General features: G+C 42.1%; 1 protein-coding gene across 1 annotated transcript in view; it reads left to right on the top strand.

Moving 5' to 3' along the window:
* eys (eyes shut homolog) overlaps positions 1–25,436 on the top strand; it is a gene marked incomplete at its 3' end in the record, with an annotated part of 180,883 nt that overhangs the window by 51,729 nt on the left and 103,718 nt on the right. Inside the window, exons 8-12 of the mRNA XM_042317175.1 lie at positions 11,958–12,062; positions 13,709–13,848; positions 18,932–19,095; positions 20,673–20,926; positions 24,063–24,167. Coding sequence (XP_042173109.1) covers positions 11,958–12,062; positions 13,709–13,848; positions 18,932–19,095; positions 20,673–20,926; positions 24,063–24,167 — 768 coding nt within the window. The remainder of the gene's footprint in view (positions 1–11,957; positions 12,063–13,708; positions 13,849–18,931; positions 19,096–20,672; positions 20,927–24,062; positions 24,168–25,436) is intronic.

The following is a 25,436-nucleotide window of genomic DNA, read 5'->3' on the forward strand; positions in this document are numbered from 1 at the left end:
TGGGCTATTTACAGATGGACTATGTACAGCTGCAGGGATCGGATAGCTGCTCAGATAGTTGATGTTTAAAGTTGGTGAGGGAAATAAAAGTATCCTATCGCACGTTTAATACAGCGTTTCTCCTCATGTGTTTGGATCTGAGTATCCTATCACAGCGTTTCTCCTCATGTGTTTGGATCTGAGTATCCTATCACAGCGTTTCTCCTCATGTGTTTGGATCTGAGTATCCTATCACAGCGTTTCTCCTCATGTGTTTGGATCTGAGTATCCTATCACAGCGTTTCTCCTCATGTGTTTGGATCTGAGTATCCTATCACAGCGTTTCTCCTCATGTGTTTGGATCTGAGTATCCTATCACAGCGTTTCTCCTCATGTGTTTGGATCTGAGTATCCTATCACAGCGTTTCTCCTCATGTGTTTGGATCTGAGTATCCTATCACAGCGTTTCTCCTCATGTGTTTGGATCTGAGTATCCTATCACAGCGTTTCTCCTCATGTGTTTGGATCTGAGTATCCTATCCCGTTATAAGGCATGTCATTCCTATCACAGCGTTTCTCCTCATGTGTTTGGATCTGAGTATCCTATCACAGCGTGTCTCCTCATGTGTTTGGATTGGTATTATAAGGCATGTCATTCCTATGTTTAATCACAGGTTTCTCCTCAGTGTCATTCCTCCTCATAAGGCATGTCATTCCCTTATGTTGGAGGCCATAGTTCATGTTCTTCCCAAATTAATATTGTTGCCCTAAAGCGTGTCATTCCTGTTATAAGGCGTGTCATTCCCGTTATAAGGCGTGTCATTCCTGTTATAAGGCGTGTCATTCCTGTTATATGGCGTGTCATTCCTGTTATAAGGCGTGTCATTCCTGTTATATGGCGTGTCATTCCTGTTATAAGGCGTGTCATTCCTGTTATATGGCGTGTCATTCCTGTTATAAGGCGTGTCATTCCCGTTATAAGGCGTGTCATTCCTGTTATAAGGCGTGTCATTCCTGTTATAAGGCGTGTCATTCCTGTTATAAGGCGTGTCATTCCCGTTATAAGGCGTGTCATTCCTGTTATAAGGCGTGTCATTCCCGTTATAAGGCGTGTCATTCCCGTTATATGGCGTGTCATTCCCATTGCTCATCTTTTCACAATTCCTCTCCAAGTGGATTATTCCCTAATTTGCGTTATTTTGTCTAAAATATGAAAGGCAGACGGAGGTTGCAGGACATTTCTTCATTGAACCTGCCTACCAAGGACAGCAACAAGATATTGGCTAATACATGCATAATATAAGCAGCAGCTATTGGAGTAATTTAACCACTTCTATCCACCCTAAATGAAAAACATTAACCTATATTTGTTATCTTTAGATATGATCAAATTGAAACACATACTTTAATTTTTTTTATTTTTACAATTTTTAAGTCCAAAAGTGTAATCGTTGGGTTCGACCAAAAAAGTAATTAACTTTACAGAAATATTTCAATACAATTTTAGACTGATGTCGTTTGATAGTTAATGATGCTCCTTGTTTATTCTAAACCTGTACAAAAAGCTGGATGCCATGAAAAGTCATTTTTCAATTTGTTTTATACATCGTACACTATTCATTTCTGGGTCCATTAACCAAATTCCAAATACTTTAGACTCTGTTGAAAAGAGTTTGAGGACCACTAGTAAACAAGTCTTTAGATTATAACTTTCATGTGTTTTCCTCTGGTGTTAAAAAATGCACATCTTCTCGATATATGTTTAATTTGGAACCCAGAAATAGAATTTGAGTATCTAGTTCTCCATTATACATACAACAGCCTAAACCAAACCACAACCCCTCAGAAGGAACAAGTGGCTCTCTTCATTTCATGTCTTTCATCGTTGGTCCCTCTCAATCCTGTCAGCAGAACCTCAGTCCCCATCTTAGCTGACACACTCACACCTGTCACTCCGATAAGTCCTTACATAGCATTACATGAGCTAGGGCTTTTTTTGTGCTGCGCCAGGCTCAAATATCGGTTGCCACTTCGCTGATGGAAAATTGTCTCTCACAATGTGGCAGCACCTCAGTGACTGATGAAACCCTTCACTCCGAGGCGTCCATGCCAAGTGGAACCCTATTCCCTATTTAGGGGACTACTTTTGACCAGGGCCAATAGGGCTCCTCCTGGTCATAAGTAATGCACTATGCAGGGAAAAGGCTGTAATTTGGGACACAGCCCTAGGCATCCAGGGACCCCTTTTTCGATGTGGAATTATGAAGCGTTGAAGCGGGTGGACTTTCAGAAGGCCCCCCGTTTAATTTCAGAACCCGTCTCGAAGCCCCTCAGGACCAGTCTGTCTGGAGTAGATCAAGCATTTCTGAGTGCATTGCTCAAGCCCCTGATATTTAAGTTTTTATTCAGACTAGAAAAATATGAACTTGCGGCCGATGGTATAAACATTTATGAAATGCTCATGTCCTGCAGATATAGGGGTTTTGAATGGGTTATACATGTGTCATGCAGTCCCTATGTAGGTACCCTTCATATAAAGGGTTACCCTTTATTCTTAGGGAAACTGTACAGATGTGTCATGAAGTCCCTATGTAGGTACCCTTCATATAAAGGGTTACCCTTTATTCTTAGGGAAACTGTACAGACATTGGAGACATTTTTCAACTTGCATGGCTTTATAGTTTTTTTCCCCCCAGACGCATATCAAGGGTTTATTTTCTTTTTCCAGGCAGGCAGACAAGGTGCTGTCCAAAAGGCCATCACAAAATGCCAAGCACCTGATTGTAATCTGCCAAAAAATGTCCAGTGACATGCTGAAGAGACACTATGAAACTTTAGAAGGGCAGATTCCTCCGAGATAGGGCATGTGTCTGAAATGGCACTCTATTCCCCATATAGTGCACTACTTTTGATCAGAGCCCTATGTGTCCTGGTAGAAAGTAGTACACTATAAAGGGAATGTGGTGCCATTTGGGACACAGACCATGCCTTTTGTTGTCCGTATCTTTCCCCTGCCTTGTTATATTTCCAATCAGAGTCTCCTAATTGAAATCACACAGCTATTGAAAAGCCAAGGAGTCCCAGAACACCAGTAATTCAGTCTTGTGGATTTAAAGAAGCTAATCTCCGCTCCATATCCTGTCTCTTTTTATATGGCCCTTGAAACAACAGACTGTCTGACCAATTGCTACGTTCTTCTCCAAGTGGAAGCAATCATAATGTAAAATCAAGGAGCAGGAGAATATTAGGGTTAATTTCTTTAAAACATCTAATAGGAATTCCAAAGAGGATTTAAGATACTTCCATTTTAGGTTAGCTTAAGGAGGTTTAAAAAGATATACATTTTAGGGTTACTAAAGGATTGAATATCATGTTTCTCTCCCTTTCTCTCTCTGCCCACAATATACAGTAGATCAAATCAAATCAAATCAAATTTATTTATATAGCCCTTCGTACATCAGCTGATATCTCAAAGTGCTGTACAGAAACCCAGCCTAAAACCCCAAACAGCAAGCAATGCAGGTGTAGAAGCACGGTGGCTAGGAAAAACTCCCTAGAAAGGCCAAAACCTAGGAAGAAACCTAGAGAGGAACCAGGCTATGTGGGGTGGCCAGTCCTCTTCTGGCTGTGCCGGGTGGAGATTATAACAGAACATGGCCAAGATGTTCAAATGTTCATAAATGACCAGCATGGTCAAATAATAATAAGGCAGAACAGTTGAAACTGGAGCAGCAGCACAGTCAGGTGGAAGTTGAAACTGGAGCAGCAGCATGGCCAGGTGGACTGGGGACAGCAAGGAGTCATCATGTCAGGTAGTCCTGGGGCATGGTCCTAGGGCTCAGGTCAGTTGAAACTGGAACAGCAGCATGGCCAGGTGGACTGGGGACAGCAAGGAGTCATCATGTCAGGTAGTCCTGGGGCATGGTCCTAGGGCTCAGGTCCTCCGAGAGAGAGAAAGAAAGAGAGAAGGAGAGAATTAGAGAACGCACACTTAGATTCACACAGGACACCGAATAGGACAGGAGAAGTACTCCAGATATAACAAACTGACCCCAGCCCCCCGACACATAAACTACTGCAGCATAAATACTGGAGGCTGAGACAGGAGGGGTCAGGAGACACTGTGGCCCCATCCGAGGACACCCCCGGACAGGGCCAAACAGAAAGGATATAACCCCACCCACTTTGCCAAAGCACAGCCCCCACACCATGATGGTTGTAACACTGCTTCAATCACCGGACCAAAGTGGTTGTGGTTGTCAGTGTTCATATATCATCAATGTTAGAGCTTAGATTTTATTAGACAACTTCACATGCTTACCACCAACCCTTTTTTTATTTACTTACTCTGAATGTTTATATTCTGCCCGCTTCCTGTTTCCTCATAAAAGGTAGATTTAGTGGCTTGTGATGTCTCCGGTAGTGCTGCACTATTATCTTGAATAAAACACATCTCTACCGATGCATACCGTACCTCTAAGCAAAGAAAGCAGACAATAAATGTAAAATGGCTGTAGTAAAATGCCCCCTTTCGTTGTTCCAGTGCTCACATTTTAGTACATCACAAGCCAGTGCTCTACTGCAGACCGGCAGACAGGCAGACACACCGGCAGACAGACAGACAGGCAGACAGACAGACACGTGCCTGTTGTAAACTTGTGTCTCTCTCCAATGGTATACAGGAAGGAAAACTGGAGCTATGGTAGAATCTCCAAAAACAAACCGAAAAGGCATCAAATTAACGATTTTTGTTGGAGCAAATGGTTCTGGGGCCGACAAAATTATTATAACTAGAAAAGGAAAAGTACATTTCCTGAAGAAAATGTGGTGTGCTTTCTAGCTTGTGAATGATGATTTAATGTATAGGATAGCCTGAACATGTGAAGTTGGTTTGGCATCTCTAGCTTGTGAATGATGATTTAATGTATAGGATAGCCTGAACATGTGAAGTTGGTTTGGCATCTCTAGCTTGTGAATGGTGATTTAATGTATAGGATAGCCTGAACATGTGAAGTTGGTTTGGCATCTCTAGCTTGTGAATGATGATTTAATGTATAGGATAGCCTGAACATGTGAAGTTGGTTTGGCATCTCTAGCTTGTGAATGATGATTTAATGTATAGGATAGCCTGAACATGTGAAGTTGGTTTGGCATCTCTAGCTTGTGAATGGTGATTTAATGTATAGGATAGCCTGAACATGTGAAGTTGGTTTGGCATCTCTAGCTTGTGAATGGTGATTTAATGTATAGGATAGCCTGAACATGTGAAGTTGGTTTGGCATCTCTAGCTTGTGAATGATGATTTAATGTATAGGATAGCCTGAACATGTGAAGTTGGTTTGGCATCTCTAGCTTGTGAATGGTGATTTAATGTATAGGATAGCCTGAACATGTGAAGTTGGTTTGGCATCTCTAGCTTGTGAATGGTGATTTAATGTATAGGATAGCCTGAACATGTGAAGTTGGTTTGGCATCTCTAGCTTGTGAATGGTGATTTAATGTATAGGATAGCCTGAACATGTGAAGTTGGTTTGGCATCTCTAGCTTGAACGGTTCAAAAGGTACTGTTGTTGAGTTATTTTATGCAAATACAGTTGATAAATGTTTTTAAGAATTGGAATTTTATGCACATTTATGCAAATGTGTACATACAATGAACACAAATATAAACGCAACATGTAAAGTGTTGGTCACACGTTTCATGAGTGTCACGTCTGCTCCCCAATTGGCATGCTGACTGCAGCAATGTCCACCAGAGCTGTTGCCAGAGAATTTAATGTTGATTTCTCTACAATAATCTTCGTTGTTTTAGAGAATTTGGGAGTACACCCAACCGGCCTCATGGCTGCAGACCACGTGTAACCACGCCAGCTCAGGACCTTCACATCCGGCTTCTTCACCTGCAGGATCGATCGTCTTGAGACCAGCCACCTGGACAGCTGATGAAACTGTGGGTTTGCACAACTAAAGAATTTCTGCACAAACTGTCAGAAACCGTCTCAGGGAAGCTCATCTGCATGCTCATCGAACTACAGTTCGGCAAAGTAACCAACTTCAGTGGGCAAATGCTCACCTTCTGTGGCCACTGGCACGCTGGAGAAATGTGCTCTTCACGGATGAATCCTGGCTTCATCTGTACCGGGCAGATGGCAGACAGCGTGTATGGCGCTGTGTGGGCGAGCGGTTTTCTGATGTCAATTTTGTGAACATTATATGAACAGTAACTCAGTAAAATCTTTGAAATTGTTGAATGTTGTGTTTATATTTTTATTCAGTGTAGTTATAGTTGATAAAGATTTTAAAGAGTTTGAAGATGACTGTTTTGAAGTTGATCATGAAGCGTAACTGGCCAAGGAGCAGGACCATTTTAAAAAGCTACTTCTGTATACCTATGGTTCTCATTCATGTTATTTTGCTCACAATTAAAATCTTTATAGTTCAGAAAGTATACTGTACATAGTATAAAAAATCGCTAGACAGGCAATCTAAGCAGGGGCAGTCTGAACATCTCAACGTTGGTTTGGGGTTGATTGCTGAAATGGTGAAAGAGGAGATGGGTCTAGATTCTAGAATCTTTAAAAGTCTATGGACCATTGAAATGCATTGGGAACTCATTAATATATTGTTGTAGTACAAAAAGTATAAATGCTATCGCAAATATTTTTTCAATCTGTGTTTTAAAGTTGCTTTTGTGTTTTATAGATTAAATCGTTTAAGTGCTAGAATAAAATAACTGTAATAATAATGTAGGAAATCTAAAGTTGTGCTTCATCAACTCCATAATCATTTGTACACTGCAAATTGACCCCAACTAAGCCCAAAAAGAGATTGTATTTGAAAATAGCAATCATTTCATACCTTCATTACACTGGTTTTGTCCCGCGGGCCGCCTGTTGCTGACCCATGCTGTACAGTAAGAAATGTATCATTAAGCAGAGGGCTTCTTTGGCGGTGGTGTTCTTTCTGAAAATACAATTTATCATTATTTTATAATTTTTGCAAAGGTTTGCATAGTGTGTTGCTTTGGCCTTGGACGGTGCCCAAGAACTGCAGTATATGAGCCAATTACTGACACCAGCCAAGTCCTCTCTGGGTATTTATGAGCTGGCTACATGGTGCTGGAGATCTGAGTTTTAATGTGTGTCCCAAATCGCATCACATTCCCTTTATAGTGCACTACTTTTGACCTGGGCTCATAGGGCTCTAGTCAAAAGTAGTGCACTATATAGGGAATAGGGTGCCATTTTGGAACATACATTGAACCTTGCTGTGCTCACTCTCGCCATGATACGTCAATGAAGAACTGTGATCCACATGGTCGCACGCACACACACACACACACACACACACACACACACACACACACACACACACACACACACACACTAATCTCAGTTCTTAATGCTATTGTCTGGGTTCCTGGGTTCAAATACTATTCAAAATAATTTCAAATACTCTATCTGTGCTTGATTGGGCTTGCCTGCTGTGATGGAACCATCAGGAAAGTCTCAAAAGTGCAAACCAAAACCCTGCATAACAGGCACCCCCACTCCAGGCAGGCTAAAGCAATGTTTAATATATTGAATACTATTTGAACCCAGATCTGGTTAATGCCCCTTTTCTCTCATTCATCTCAATATCCTTTACATGCATGCTTTTCTGTGAGCGTTCCTAAGCTAATGTATAAAGTTCATGGTACATTAGTAATTAAGTTTGCTCTGCAGAAAGATATAATCCTATCTTAATTGGTTTCCATTGCATATTTCATCTGCGATGCACACATCGTTATCCACTTCACCTAACCTGGAGCTTTAGAAATGGGAAATTAATCCCAATGTATAACAATGAAGTAATCACAAACATTCACCCTGAACCATTTCCAAGTTTATTCCTCATTGACGGTTCATGGTTTGCTACATGACCTTCGTGTTTCAGTATCGAAGGTATTTATGGTATTTCATGAATACATTTTGAGGTGGTTTTGAGGATTATTTACTTAACTAGGTAAATGCTCATAATGGGAATTTTGGAAATATTCAGGGGAGCATTACCATGCTGATCCAGGCTGTATCACATCTGGCCGTGGTTGGGAGTCCCATAGAGCGGCGCACAATTGGCCCAGCGTCGTCCGGGTTTGGCCGGTGTAGGCCATCATTATAAATAAGAATTTGTTCTGAACTGACTTGCCTAGTTAAATAAAGCTTAAATAAAAAATAAAAGATTGATTGTTTCTATACTGAACAAAAATATAAAGGTAACATGCAACAGTTTCAACGAATGTACTGAGTTACATTTCATATAAGGACTAAATAAATCAAATAAAAAAGGAAATCAGTCCAATTTAAATAAAATAATTACATCCTAATCTATGGGTTTCACATGACTGGGCAGGGGCACAGCCATGGGTGGGCCTGGGAGGGCACTGGCCCACCCACATGGGAGCCAGGCCCACCCACTGGGGAGCCAGGACCTGCCAATCAGAATTAGTTTTACCCCACAAAAGGGCTTTATTACAGACAGAAATACTCCTCAGTTTCATCAGCTGTCCAGGTGCCTGGTCTCAGACGATCCCGTAGGTGAGAAGCCGGATGTGGAGGTCCTGGGCTGAAGTGGTTACACGTGGTCTGCGGTTGTGAGGCTGGTTCAATGTACTGCCAAATTCTCAAAAATTATGTTGGAGGCGGCTTATGGTAGAGAATTGAACATTAAATGATCTGGCAACACCTCTGGTGGATATTCCTGCAGTCCCTCAAAACTTGAGACATCTGTGGCATTGTGTTGTGTGAAGAAACTGCACATTTTGGAGTGGGCAGTGGGCATTTTATTGTCCCGAGCACAAAGTGCACCTGTGTAATGATCATGCTGTTTCATCAGCTTCTTGATATGCCACATCTGTCAGGTGGATGAAGTATTTTGGCAAGGGAGAAATGCTCACTAACAGGGATGTAAACACATTTGTGCACAACATTTGAGAGAAATAAGCTTTTTGTGAGTATGGAATATTTCTGGGATGTTTTATTTCAGCTCATGAAACATGGGACCAACACTTTACATTTTTAGTTCATATTTTTGTTCATTATATATTGACATATCTCGTGGACAGACTAAGTAAACATTAAGTGAGATTTTAGTTCTGGGTTAACCAAGATTTATATGGGACATAACATAGCCTAACACAACATACTATTGTTATCCATATTAGGGATGGAAATGGGAATTAGAATAGTACAAATAATATTTCTGAGTGTTTAGCGTTGATCTGTGTCAGGTCCTCGGTTAGGTGTGTGTCTGTAATCTCTATTTAAAGAGGGGTTAATAGCATACCCTTGTCAGGGCTGACTGGAGGACTAAATGTGTAGTAGTAGCTCAATGCATCGTCATAAAAACTACATTCAAAGTTTGTTTTATTAAATTAAGACTTTCAAATGTCATGGTATATAATTTCTATGTAACTATGTCACAAGGATAATTTAATTAAAAATATGTTTTTTTTCTGGATAAAATAGACCTGCAAAATGTTTGAGTACTACTACTAACGTCCGTTCGGATATTTGAATATTCAAATAAGCGTGCCCATTCCTAATCCATATGACATAATATTAACAGTACAAGACAGACAGACTGATACGTTCGTAGGAGCGCATATTTCCTTCTCTGAAACTACACCTGTACATTTCTCTCTACTTGACTTGAACGACCTGCATTTACTTCCATGTCCAATTATATTCCCATTTTACCTTTTATGTTCCTTCATCTCAGGGGGCATCTCATCACTTTCTGCTTTTATCTGTCAACAGTAGTCGAACTGTATAGGGATCAGTGCCATTTGAGACTCATCCCCAGGTTATATCCTGGCTTCTATATCAGCTACCCTCTCACTGTGACCTTTCAATGACCACTTTACCTGACCTTTCAACCTTACCTTTCAATGACTAGTTTACCTGACCTTTTTATGACCAGTTTACTTGACCTTTCAACTTGACCTTTCAATAACCAGTTTACCTGACCTTTCAATGACCAGTTTATATAACCAATTCTTCTTCCTCTGTGGGTTTTAACCTGGGAGCCAGCCTGTATCTGCTCTCTCTCTCCACCTCCTTATGGATGACAAGCAGACTGCCACTCAGGCTAAGGCAGCTGGACGGTACTGTAACGTTCTTGGTTCTATTCCATGTGGCTCTATTGAAGGCTACAGACGTTTTGGGGGACTGTGTTGTACAATACAACTTTATTTGTCCAACTGTTACATCAGAAATGTGTCTTCTGCTCTGTTTATGACAAGAATAATGAAGAGTAGCAGAGAGTTGACTTAGTTGTTGGTGGAATTATTTCTCTGTTTTCGGTCAGTCTGGAATATGTATTCTGTCTCCCATGGTAAACAAAGAAATGCACACACTGAAATGCATTACTTAATAATCGGATGGCGAGTTCCTTTGCAGTAAACCAATATTTATGTTGGTTATTTCTTGGGTCATGTTTCATCTTCCATCCTCCATGAAGAATGACCCCCCCACCCATTGAGAGTACTACCTGAACAATACTTATAATACATTTCTTCTGACAGATATCTTTGCACATCGCTGTTGGGATGGATTTGTACAATTTGTAGCTGCACAATGTGGCATTTTTATATATATATATATATATATATATATATATACCAACAGAAAGAACATTGTGATATTAATCACAGTAGGTCTGCTGTACAGTAGACCATAGGCTTCGTCCCAAATGGCACTCAATTCCCTTGATAGTGCACTTATTTTGACCAGGGCCCATAGTGGATCCCATAGGGCTCTGGTCAAAAGTAGTGCACTATATGGGACATATCCTGAGATTGACTCTTTCAAGAGGGCCTTTTACTACATCTCCTGGATTTGCCGTTATTGATGAACGGATGTTTATGATAAATCACTTCCACAGTCACATCTGAGACGAATCCCCTGTATGGTAGGAGCTTAATGACTAAATCACCGTAGAACGATTAAATCACCATCTAGATGCATTACGTAGGAAGGTTATATCCGAGCTAGATTTAAACTAGACTTGAACATGAGAGAGCACTGTGAGAATCACCATCTAGATTTAAACTAGACTTGGAACATGATAGAGCACTGTGAGAATCACCATCTAGACTTAGAACATGAGAGAGCACTGTGAGAATCACCATCTAGATTTAAACTAGACTTGGAACAAGAGAGAGCACTGTGAGAATCACCATCTAGATTTAAACTAGACTTGAACATGAGAGAGCACTGTGAGAATCACCATCTAGATTTAAACTAGACTTGGAACAAGAGAGAGCACTGTGAGAATCACCATCTAGATTTAAACTAGAATTGAACATGAGAGAGCACTGTGAGAATCACCATCTAGATTTAAACTAGACTTGAACATGAGAGAGCACTGTGAGAATCACCATCTAGATTTAAACTAGACTTGGAACAAGAGAGAGCACTGTGAGAATCACCATCTAGATTTAAACTAGACTTGAACATGAGAGAGCACTGTGAGAATCACCATCTAGATTTAAACTAGACTTGAACATGAGAGAGCACTGTGAGAATCACCATCTAGATTTAAACTAGACTTGAACATGAGAGAGCACTGTGAGAATCACCATCTAGATTTAAACTAGACTTGAACATGATAGAGCACTGTGAGACACTGGCTTTTGTGTTTCACAGTTTAAGATTCTTATGCATTTTAATGTTAAGTGGCATAATAGCTTTTGAAAATAGGTTTTCCTGCTGTTTTTCCAGAATTTGTAATTATTAAAGAGAAATGAAAAGAATGAACTGCTACACTGTTTATAAAACTACAGGACTTTGGAATGTTCCCTCAGAATTGTAAGGGGGAATTTACAATCCCAATTTTGAATCATTGAGTCCATTTACATTTGGGGTTAATTAAAATGCCTACATAAACTAATTAAACACTGTAATCAGTCACTACTACACCTTCCTCTTGTTTTTCAGGACCCCACTGTGAGACAGAAATTAACCAGTGTTTCTCCAACCCCTGTCTGCACAATGGGACATGCTTGGACTCTGTTGGCTTCTACAAATGCAGGTGTCCACCAGGTATGTATGTTGTGCTCCCTCACATTCAGTTTCACTAAGATAGGGACCTATCCATCCCAGCCCCAAACAAGCCATTGGATGCATCCCAAATGGAAGCTTATTTCCTATATAGTGCACTTCTTTTGACCAGTTCTATGGGTCCTGGTCAAAAGTAGTGCACTATAAAGGGAACAGGATGCCTTTTGGACAGTGTCCTTTGACTGACAGCTGAGCAAATCACTCGGCTCATTGCCAAAGCTCATTACTGCAGGAGAATTATGTCAATATTGTGATATGGAATACTCTCTTCTTTCATGGGGCATTCGACTCCTGTATTAATATGATTCTGCAGTAATTGTTTATTCGTCTCGACCGGCTGAGGCTGAATTTACATTCACTGATGCAGTCTGATGGAGATGTACCACCCTAGAGATGAGAGGGGTGTGTGTGTGTGTGTGTGTGTGTGTGTGTGTGTGTGTGTGTGTGTGTGTGTGTGTGTGTGTGTGTGTGTGTGACTGGCATGCAGGGCAGAGTTTATGCTGGGCTGCCAGATGATGCTGCACTTTCAATCAGAGCATTGTCCCCATCACACCGTCCACCAGAGTCGGGGTCACTTCCATTTCAATTCAGTCAATTCAGGACGGAAACGGAAATTCAAAACCAAATTCCATTTCTTCCTCATTAAGAAATCAAAGGAGATCGTTGTAATTTCTGATTACATCCTGAATTGACAGAATTTAAATGGAATTGAACACGACCCATTTGTCCACTTCACCATCATCCATCCATAGCTATACATGGAATGCGTCCCAAATGGCATCCTGTTACCTATATATAGAGCTCTGGTCAAAAGTAGTGCGTTATAAGGGGAATAGGATGCCTTTTGGGACGCAGGTCTGGTGTTCATCTTTAAGACCAGAGATGGGGCAGGTTATTCTGAACGAGTTGTCCTTAGATCAGAATCTCCGGCAGGACAAGATCAGTCGTGAAAAGGCTTTAGACTCAGTCAAGTACTACCTGGTTTGTTACATCACAAGCCAGTTTCCAGGACCCGGATTAAAGCTGCAATATGTGTCTCTTTGGGTGACCTGACCAAATTCACATAGAAATGCGAGTTATAGATCAGTCATTCTCATTGAAAGCAAGTCTAATAAGCGGTAGATCTGTTCCATTTTTGTTATTTCTATGCCTGCCATACTAAAGTTTCATTTCTGCGGCTTTTTCTTTCGGTTTTGTGCACCATTTTCAAACAGCACAAAATACTTTATTTTTGGTTATCGAAAATATATTTCACAGCGGTTTAGATGATACAATGAAATTAGGTGAACTATTAGAATTTTTGCAACCAGGAAATGGCAGAGCGATTTCTGCAATATTGCACCTTTAAGCCTAGTCCTAGACAAAAAAAACATGGTAATGATCCATTGAATATGCTTTTAAGTCCAGGATCTTAATCTGTGTCTGGGAAACCAACCCTAGAAGTTTGAGTTAATGTTATCAGTCAGAAAATCGTTGTTTCTCCTCACAAACACGTCATCCTATTGTAATTCTTGTTTGGGGAAAATTGCAAAGTCTGTTCCCTTCTCATTTTAGCGGTCAGCTGAGTTTTACTCAGTGGCTAATCTCAATGTTGATGATAATGAGTCTGTTTCGCTGCTTCCTTGCAGGATTTCTGGGCCAGAAGTGTGAGGTGGATGTAGATGCCTGTACCCTACCCAACACCACATGCCCTAGAAACACAGTTTGTCTGGATCTGCCTGATGGACTGAAGTACACATGTCGCCTGCTGTGCCCACCGAACATACAAGTGGGTAAAACAACACTTTTTTTGTGCAGATCCTAACTTCCATTTAAATGAAATTTTCACTTAATCTCCCATTGACATCAATGCATGACTACTTGAACATTTGTCTTAAATTAAATGTAGGATTTTCCCCCAACTGAACAAACAAACCCCAGCAAATAAATTGGCGCACAGTACAATTCTGGGTTCAAATACCATTTGAAATCATTTAAAATACTGGATCTGGGCTTGATTGAGCTTGTTAACCCCGCCCATCTGGCACTACAGACAGACTAAAGCAAACCCCGCCCATCTGGCACTACAGACAGACTAAAGCAAACCCCATCCATCTGGCACAACATACAGACAAAAGCAAACCCCGCTCATCTGGCACTACAGACAGACTAAAGCAAACCCCGCCCATCTGGCACTATATACAGACTAAAGCAAACCCCATCCATCTGGCACTACAGACAGACTAAAGCAAACCCCGCCCATCTGGCACTACAGACAGACTAAAGCAAACCCTGCCCATCTGGCACTACAGACAGACTAAAGCAAACCCCGCCCATCTGGCACTACAGACAGACTAAAGCAAACCCCGCCCATCTGGCACTACATACAGACTAAAGCAAACCCTGCCCATCTGGCACTACAGACAGACAAAAGCAAACCCCGCCCATCTGGCACTACATACAGACAAAAGCAAACCCTGCCCATCTGGCACTACAGTCAGACTAAAGCAAACCCCGCCCATCTGGCACTACATACAGACTAAAGCAAATGCTCAACGTATTTAAGAAGTATGAAATATTATTAGATCCCAGGCTGTTGCTACATATTAGCAACGAGCATGCCACGCCCACCTGAGGGTCTCTCCTTTCCAGCCATATATTTCCTGTTTGAGGAGTGCAAAAACCACTTGGCACCTAAATCTTGTGGAATCGATTGCTTTTATTTTACTCTGGTGATTCTTTTCCACTCTTGCTTGTGCAATTAGTTTATTCTCGTTAACGTAACGACTGCGGAAACATTTGTAATGACCTGTCAAACTCTCAGGTAATGGCTGAAATATGTTCAATGGAAAACACTGGCTTTCCGTTGCATCTATAAAAATGCTAACTCTTCGTCTGGGATTTAACGCACCGTCTTGACAGTTACATCACAAGAAAGAGAACTTTAAGTTGGTGTGTTTTGATGTTTTGTGCAATTAAAAAATAGTCATAATTTAATACAGTTGGAATGTTTACTAATTAGATGCGCTGAAATGAAAGCAACTTCCGAGAAGGAACACTGGGATGATAGTGATATTATATCTGATCTCACAAACAATGTGAACTATGTTTAGATCGGTGTAGCCAAGCGTTTTGATTTTAAATCCCATGGGTATCTTCCTTGACATACTTATGGGATCTTTAAGGACCTTAGAGAGTCAGAACACCCGTTTATCATCCCATCCAAAAGATGGCACCCTACACAGGGCAGTGTCCCCAATCATTGCCCTGGGGCATTGGGATATTTTTTAGACCAGAGGAAAGAGTGCCTCCTACTGGCCCTCCAACACCACTTCCAGCAGCATCTGGTTTCCCATCCAGGGACTGACCAGGACCAACCCTACTTAGTTTCAGAAGCAAGCCAGCAGTGGTATGCAGGGTGGTATGCTGCTGGCATTGTTTAATTATGCAAGAGAATGTGACAACAACAATACTGAATAATTAATGAGGAAGTCTAGAAGGTGCAGGTAGGCCTAGAGACGGAACAAGTTTTGGGTGGTTTCAGCCCAGTTCTACCCATTTATGTTAATGTATTAATGTATGCAAATACCCTCAATGTATATATTCAAATGAGGCACATATCATTTTCTTTATTTTATGACAAAGTATTTCAAAGATACCTGATATACTGAGGAAATGTGTATATATAAGTGCATTATATGAAAACAGTGACATTTTATAATAAATTGAATCCCTAAATTCCCTCCAAAATGACTGAACTCCATTAATTATTCATCCATGCCAGTACAATGTCTTATGTTCAATAATTCAGTCACTATCTGATTGATTTTTTAAAAATCATAAAGTTTGTAGTATCTTCATTGTCCTCAGTTTTTTAAGCCTTTTTCTACATTTGGATGAGCGTTGCGAAGCATATTGACAAATTAGTCACACCTCGATGATGGTTGCCTCGTAAAAGGGTTTGGAATTTTTTATTTTTTTATTTTACCTTTATTTAACCAGGCAAGTCAGTTAAGAACAAATTCTTATTTTCAATGACGGCCTAGGAACAGTGGGTTAACTGCCTGTTCAGGGGCAGAACGACAGATTTGTACCTTGTCAACCTTGCAACCTTCCGGTTACTAGTCCAACGCTCTAGCCACTAGGCTACCCTGCCGCCCCATTAATCAGGTCATTTTAGTCTCGTTAGACAAATGAACATGGAAGTCACACGCGTGCGCACACACACACACACACACACACACACACGCACACGCACACACGCACACACGCGCATGGAACACACACACACACACACACACACACACACACACACACACACACACACACACACACACACACGCAGTGTTGTCCCTGCAGATAATTTAATCGAAGCAATCACAATCTATTTCATGCTGTAAATTGTCAAACTCAAACACTATCTACGTATTGATGGAAAATCACTGTCTGCGTTATGCCTAATCACTGTATTAAACCCAGTGGATCACGATGAGATATAGAAATGCATTATATCACAATACATTACGCTTCATAACAATATCCTGTCTTTGATGAGAATTAAAATGGCATATACCATGGAATAGAGGGAAGGAACGAGATGTGGCTATGGAATAGAGGGAAGGAACGAGATGTGGCTATGGAATAGAGGGAAGGAACGAGACGTGGCTATGGAATAGAGGGAAGGAACGAGACGTGGCTATGGAATAGAGAGAAGGAACGAGATGTGGCTATGGAATAGAGGGAAGGAACGAGACGTGGCTATGGAATAGAGGGAAGGAACGAGATGTGGCTATGGAATAGAGGGAAGGAACGAGAGATGGAATGGCTATGTGGCTATGGAATAGAGGGAAGGAACGAGATGTGGCTATGGAATAGAGGGAAGGAACGAGATGTGGCTATGGAATAGAGGAAGGAACGAGATGTGGCTATGGAATAGAGGGAAGGAACGAGATGTGGCTATGGAATACGTGGCTATGGAATAGAGGAAGGAACGAGATGTGGCTATGGAATAGATGGGAAGGAACGAGATGTGGCTATGGAATAGAGGGAAGGAACGAGATGTGGCTGGAATGGAATATGGAATAGAGGGAAGGAACGAGATGTGGCTATGGAATAGAGGGAAGGAACGAGATGTGGCTATGGAATAGAGAGAAGGAACGAGATGTGGCTATGGAATAGAGGGAAGGAACGAGATGTGGCTATGGAATAGAGAGAAGGAACGAGACGTGGCTATGGAATAGAGAGAAGGAACGAGATGTGGCTATGGAATAGAGGGAAGGAACGAGATGTGGCTATGGAATAGAGGGAAGGAACGAGACGTGGCTATGGAATAGAGGGAAGGAACGAGACGTGGCTATGGAATAGAGGGAAGGAACGAGATGTGGCTATGGAATAGAGGGAAGGAACGAGATGTGGCTATGGAATAGAGAGAAGGAACGAGATGTGGCTATGGAATAGAGAGAAGGAACGAGATGTGGCTATGGAATAGAGAGAAGGAACGAGATGTGGCTATGGAATAGAGAGAAGGCGAGATGTGGCTATGGAATAGAGAGAAGGAACGAGATGTGGCTATGGAATAGAGGGAAGGAACGAGATGTGGCTATGGAATAGAGGGAAGGAACGAGACGTGGCTATGGAATAGAGGGAAGGTGGCGAGACGTGGCTATGGAATAGAGGGAAGGAACGAGATGTGGAGATGTGGCTATGGAATAGAGGGAAGGGAATGGGAACGAGACGTGGCTATGGAATAGAGAACGTGGCTGGCTATGGAATAGAGGGAAGGAACGAAGACGTGGCTATGGAATAGAGGGAAGGAACGAGACGTGGCTATGGAATAGAGAGAAGGAACGAGACGTGGCTATGGAATAGAGGGAAGGAACGAGACGTGGCTATGGAATAGAGGGAAGGAACGAGACGTGGCTATGGAATAGAGGGAAGGAACGAGACGTGGCTATGGAATAGAGAGAAGGAACGAGACGTGGCTATGGAATAGAGAGAAGGAACGAGACGTGGCTATGGAATAGAGAGAAGGAACGAGATGTGGCTATGGAATAGATGTGGCTATGGAAGGAACGAGATGTGGCTATGGAATAGAGAGAAGGAACGAGACGTGGCTATGGAATAGAGAGAAGGAATGAGATGTGGCTATGGAATAGAGAGAAGGAACGAGATGTGGCTATGGAATAGAGAGAAGGAGATGTGGCTATGGAATAGAGGAATGAGACGTGGCTATGGAATAGAGAAGAAGGAACGAGATGTGGCTATGGAATAGAGAGAAGAAGAAGGAATGAGACGTGGCTATGGAATAGAGAGAGATGTGGCTATGGAATAGAGAGAAGGAACGAGACGTGGCTATGGAATAGAGAGAAGGAACGAGACGTGGCTATGGAATAGAGAGAAGGAACGAGACGTGGCTATGGAATAGAGAGAAGGAATGAGACGTGGCTATGGAATAGAGAGAAGAGAAGGAACGAGATGTGGCTATGGAATAGAGAAGAAGGAATGAGATGTGGCTATGGAATAGAGGGAAGGAACGAGACGTGGCTATGGAATAGAGAGAAGGAACGAGACGTGGCTATGGAATAGAGGGAAGGAACGAGACGTGGCTATGGAATAGAGGGAAGGAACGAGACGTGGCTATGGAATACGATACTGAATCTAGCTACACATCATATCAAAGATTCTGCCAGCTTTTTTAAAGAAACAAGATGTCATTTGCTTTGCAAAAGAGTTATTTGGTGTTGTCCCCAAGATACAGTATTACATAGTGAATAAGCACTTGTTGTGTGAATGGTGTGATGTCTTCACATGTCATTTGGAAGTAAATGAATACGTATTGATGTGTGTGACAATGTTCTCTTCTCTCTCTACAGCCATGTGCCAACGGAGGACGTTGTGTCTTGAACAACGCCAGCAGTTATACCTGTGTCTGTGCACCTGGATGGGCAGGACGTAACTGCCGCTTAAACAGCAACGATTGTGTTCAGCACTGGTGCCAAAACGGGGCAACTTGTGTAGATGAGATTGATGGCTACAGGTGAGTGCCTAAGGCACGGTCTCAAATACACTATTCAATGTTTCCCCTATATTCATTTAGCGTCACTCCAAATAATATTATATAAAAACAATTGTGAAATGGGGTGGTGAAACATTTTCAGTGTCAACTTTAAAGACTCAAACCAGATATAAAGTATGTAGAAAAGCAAATGGAGCAATATATATTTTTTAAACAAGATCATCTTTGACAACTAATAGAAATAAAAACTAGACCGGGAGAATCTGAAATTCCCAAAAGTCATGGCCCATTGATTTTGTTATAATGTTCAGATGGCAGACGAACACGGCATTAACCGTGGTGAAATGTGTAGAATTGCAGGAAACTAAGTTAAAAACTGTACCCCCCCCTCGCCCCCTTAACCCCCCCCTCGCCCCCTTAACTCCCCCTCGCCCCCTTAACCCCCTCGCCCCCTGCTGTTGTATGTGTTTATTAGGAAAACGTTAAGCCTTCTAAGGCTAAGTGTTTGCTGTTGTATGTGTTTATTAGGAAAACGTTAAGCCTTCTACGGCTAAGTGTTTGCTGTTGTATGTGTTTATTAGTAAAACGTTAAGTCCCTTTGACCTGTCCTGGACCGGTCCTGGACCGGTCCTGGACCGGTTCCGACCGACATTTCTGTGTACAGAGCGCTGTGTGAATTGTGCAACATCAACAACATCAACAACATTGTGAGTTCAAACCCCCGAGCTGACAAGGTACAAATCTGTCGTTCTGCCCCTGAACAGGCAGTTAACCCACTGTTCCTCGGCTGTCATTGAAAATAAGAATGTGTTCTTAACTGACTTGCCTGGTTAAATAAAGGTCAAATTAAAAAATAAAAAAAACATGCCATTCCGCTGTCATCTGAGATGCAGGATGTGAAATCTGACACCTTATATATAGACATTTCTGTGTGTAATTTCAACAAATTTGCCAAAAAAAACCAACAACAACATGTATTCACTTTGTCATTATGGGGAATTGTGTGCAGATGGGTGAGATTTATTTAATAGATTTCATCCATTTTGAATCCTTTCTGAAGGCACTGGAACTGGTTTTATGTATTGTCTATGTGTAGCCTGAGGAAGTCTACTGATTAAGGCTGCTACCTTCAGAGAACACACATACTGTGTCGGTGTGGGTTCAAGTCCGTCACAGGCCATTCACTCTGGCACTAAACCTCTCTCCCATCTTCCCTGTCTTTCTCTCTGTCCTCTATCCAATAAAATACACGGTATGTTTAGGGCAAACGCTGCTCTGAGGGTTAACTCAACAATGGGGTTATACAGAATAGAAAAAAGTATTGGAAACTCCATAAACAATTGCTGGTTTGTAATTCCCATCTAGGATGCTAGAATGTTCTCAACTGGCCTACCTGGTTAAATAAAGGTGAAAAATAAAATAAAAAACAAATTAAGATCCATTTAGAAATTATCTTAAATGTTTTGGTAACACTTCACTTAAGACAGACAGCTATAATGCATTACGAGGCAGTCTTAATGCATCTTAAGACTTGTCAGAAAGTATCTATGAACTGTGTCCGTTGATATCGTCTTATAATGGGAGTTGTTTGTCACCAGCTGCCTTTGTCCCAGAGGATACAGCGGTAGCTACTGTGAGATGGACGTTGATAACTGCATTGGACACCACTGCTCTGAGCACGGCGTATGTCTAGACCAACAATACAACTATACTTGTCGCTGTGAGCTCGGGTTCCAGGGGAGCTACTGTGAGCAGGAGACGGATGAGTGTAAGAGTTCCCCATGTGTCAATGGTGCCACCTGTGAGGATGTCATCGGAGGCTATCACTGCCACTGCCCCCCAGGGTTTGAAGGTAGGCCCACAGTATGTTACCACACTTGTGATAACATAAAACAATTGATTTCAGGTCAACGCACCAACTAACTGACTAACTATTTCACTGTTTGAGCTAAGAACACAAGCATTTCACTACACGTGCTATAACAACAGCTAAACAGCTAAATATGTGTATGTGACCAATAACATGTGATTTAGATTTGATTTTACGAATGAAGAGTGTGCGGCAGGGGTTTTCTTAGTTCATTGTTGTTAATATCTGTCATCCTTTATCGTGGTAGCTTTGAAATCGTCAAATGAATACCTCAACCAAATTACAAATGAACACACTGTGTTCCCTTACCTTGAAAAACACAACTTGATAACCAAAAAGAGAACGTGGCATAGAAGCATCCCCTTGAAAATATCCTATTTGTACAGATGACTTCACTGAACAAAAAATATACAAGATCCCAGAAATTGTCGATACCCACAAAAAAAGGAATTTCTCTCAAATGTGGTGCACAAATTTGTTTACATTCCTGTTAGTGAGCATTTCTCTTTTGACAAGATAATCCACCTGACAGGTGTGGCATATAAAGAAGCTGATTAAACAGCATTATCATTACACAGGTGCACCTTGTGCTGGGGACAATTGAAGGTCACTCTAAATAGGCAGTTTTTTAACACAATGCCACAGATGTCTCAAGTTTTGAAGGAGAGTGCAATTGGCCTGCTGACTGCAGGAATGTCCACCAGATTTGCTGCCAGAGAATTTAATGTTAATTTATCTATCATAAGCCACCTCCAACGTTGTTTTAGAGAATTTGGCAGTACGTAAAACCGGTCTCACAACCGCAGACCACTTGTAATCATGCCACCACAGGGCCTCCACATCCGGCTTCTTAACCATCCGGCTTCTTAACCTAACTCCCCAGTGGGTGGGCCTATACCCTCCCAGGCCAACCCATGGCTGCACCCCTGCGCAGTCATGTGAAATCCATACATTAGGACCAAATTAATTCCTTATATGAACTGTAACTCAGTAAAATCATAAAAATTGTTGCATGCTGCATTTATATTTTTGTTCAGTATATATTGGCACCCTTGAAATGGAGCAGAATGCTCTGTTTTCTGTTTATAATGAATGGTCAGCCTGAGCAGTCTGCTGGCTGAGGGACATTAGTTGTTCGTGCCGTACAACCATTGATTTACAATACAGCACTTGGCAGAGCTCTGTGTTCCCTAGTACCCCCATGGGAGTGTACACAATGCCATAAAGGTCCCTGAAGACAAGCTAAATTGGGGCCACAATTCTATCAAGTTGTGTGTGTGTGTGTGTGTGTGTGTGTGTGTGTGTGTGTGTGTGTGTGTGTGTGTGTTGTGTAAGTAATATAAACTCAGCAAAAAAAGAAACGTCTCTTTTTCAGGACCCTGTCTTTCAAAGACAATTCGTAAAAATCCAATTAACTTCACAGATCTTCATTGTAAAGGGTTTAATCACTGTTTCCTATGCTATGTTCAATGAAGCCTAAACAATTAATGAACATGCACCTGTGGAATGGTCGTTAAGACACTAACATCTTACAGACGGTGGGCAATTAAGGTCACGGTTATGAAAACGTAGGACACTAAAGAGGCCTTTCTACTGATTTTGGAAAAAACACCAGAAGAAAGATGCCCAGGGTCCCCCCCCCTCTCGTGAATGTGCCTTAGGCATGCTGCAAGGAGGCATGAGGACTGCAGATGTGGTCAGGGCAATAAATTGCAATGTACGTACTGTGAGACGCTTAAGACAGCGCTACAGAGAGACAGGACGGACAGCTAATTGTCCTCGCAGTGGCAGACCACGTGTAACAACACTTGCACAGGATCGGTACATCCAAACATCACACCTGCGGGACAGGTACAGGATGGCAACAACTGCCCGGGTTACACCAGTGCTCAGACTGTCTGCAATAGGCTGAGAGAGGCTGGACTGAGGCCTTGTAGGCCTGTTGTAAGGCAAGTCCTCACCAGATATCACCGGCCTATGGGCACAAACCCACCGTCGCTGGACCAGACAGGACTGGCAAAAAGTGCTCTTCACTGAGGAGTCACGGTTGTGTTTCACCAGGGGTGATGGTCAGATTCGCGTTTATCGTCGAAGGAATGAGCGTTACACAGATGCCTGTTCTCTGGAGCGGGATCGGTTTGGTCCCATAGCATCATCGAACTGAGCATGTTGTCATTGCAGGCATTCTCAACACTGTGCGTTACAGGGAAGACATCCTCCTCCCTCATGGTACCCTTCCTGCAGGCTCATCCTGACATGACCCACCAGCATGACAATGCCACCAGCCATACTGCTCATTCTGTGCGTGATTTCGCCAGCGAAGATCCTGGATCTCAATCCCAGGATCTCAATCCCAGATCCCTGGGACCTGTTGGATCAAAGGGTGAGGACTAGGGCCATTCCCCCCAGAAATGTCTGGGAACTTGCAGGTGCCTTGGTGGAAGAGTGGGGTAACATCTCACAGCAAGAACGGGCAAATCTGGTGCAGTCCATGAGGAGGAGATGCACTGCAGTACTTAATGCAGCTGGTGGCCACACCAGTTATTGACTGTTACTTTTGATTTTGACCCCCCCCCCTTTGTTCAGGGACACATTATTCCATTTCTGTTAGTCACATGTCTGGGGAACTTGTTCAGTTTATGTCTCAGTTGTTGAATCTTGTTATGTTCATACAAATATTTACACATGTTAAGTTTGCTGAAAATAAGCGCAGTTGACAGTGAGACGTTTTTGTTGTTGTTGCTGAGTTTAGTAATTATTCTGCTGTTGTACATGCGTTACATAATGTGATCGTATGCTACAACATATGATTGTGAAGGTGTCAATAAGCATTACTGATGTTCCTTACTTTACTTGGGAAGAATTTTTATAATATAGAAAGTCACTTTGTCGTGACAGACATCACATTATACTGGTGCTGGTATAACCATTTGCCCAGAACATGATCATATCAAGTACAGTACACTGTAGATTGAACAGACAATAGAAGGTATTTACATTATAACACATCAACAATAAGCTTAGAAAAGTACACCAAGCCAACTGAAATGTGCACAGAGCATCCACAGAACGTATACCACAAGGTATATGTACAGAATGTCATCTGTTGTGTTTCCAGGGAGATGGTGCTCAGAGAATGTTAATGACTGCTGGTCAAGGCCTTGTTTGAATGGAGGTTCCTGTATGGATCTGCTGAATGGATACATCTGCCACTGTCCTTTTGGTGAGTACTCTACTGACTAGCATAGCAGCATAGAAATCACTGTCCTTTTGGTGAGCACTCTACTAACTAGCATAGCAGCATAGAAATCACTGTCCTTTTGGTGAGCACTCTACTAACTAGCATAGCAGCATAGAAATCACTGTCCTTTTGGTGAGCACTCTACTGACTAGCATAGCAGCATAGAAATCACTGTCCTTTTGGTGAGTACTCTACTAACTAGCATAGCAGCATAGAAATCACTGTCCTTTTGGTGAGCACTCTACTAACTAGCATAGCAGCATAGAAATCACTGTCCTTTTGGTGAGCACTAACTAGCATAGCAGCATAGAAATCATAGTGAGCACTCTAGAAATCAGCATAGAAATCACTGTCCTTTTGGTGAGCACTCTACTAACTAGCATAGCAGCATAGAAATCACTGTCCTTTTGGTGAGCACTCTACTGACTAGCATAGCAGCATAGAAATCACTGTCCTTTTGGTGAGCACTCTACTGACTAGCATAGCAGCATAGAAATCACTGTCCTTTTGGTGAGCACTCTACTGACTAGCATAGCAGCATAGAAATCACTGTCCTTTTGGTGAGTACTCTACTGACTAGCATTGCACCATAGAAATCATGCAGCATGCCTTATACTGTACGGTGCCTTCAGAAAGTATTCATACCCTTATTTCACATTTTGTTGTTACAGTGTAAAGGTTCTCTTGTGGTGAAGGAGAGTCGGACCAAAATGCAGCTTGATGATGATTCATGTTATTTTAATGAAGGAAAAAACTATACATGAAGAAACTACAAAATAATGAAATGTGAAAACCTAAACAGCCCTATCTGGTACAAACACAAAGACAGGAACAATCACCCACAAACACACAGTGAAACCCAGGCTACCTAAATATGGTTCCCAATCAGAGACAATGACTAACACCTGCCTCTGATTGAGAACCATATCAGGCCAGACATAGAAATAGACAAACTAGACATGTAACATAGAATGCCCACTCAGCTCACACCCTGACCAACCAAAACATAGAAATATACAAAGTAAACTATGGTCAGGGTGTGACAGTACCCCCCAGGTGCGGACTCCGGCCGCAAAACCTGAACCTATAGGGGAGGGTCTGGGTGGGCATCTGTCCGCGATGGCGGCTCTGGTGCTGGACGTGGCCCCCACTTCACCGTAGTCTTAGGCCCCCACCTTGTCCGCTTCCGTGACCACCTAGCCACGGCAACCCTACTTAATAACACGGGACAGAGGGGCAGCTCGGGACAGA

Source organism: Oncorhynchus tshawytscha, unplaced genomic scaffold (assembly GCF_018296145.1).
Source record: "Oncorhynchus tshawytscha isolate Ot180627B unplaced genomic scaffold, Otsh_v2.0 Un_contig_7265_pilon_pilon, whole genome shotgun sequence".
NCBI lineage: Eukaryota > Metazoa > Chordata > Actinopteri > Salmoniformes > Salmonidae > Oncorhynchus > Oncorhynchus tshawytscha.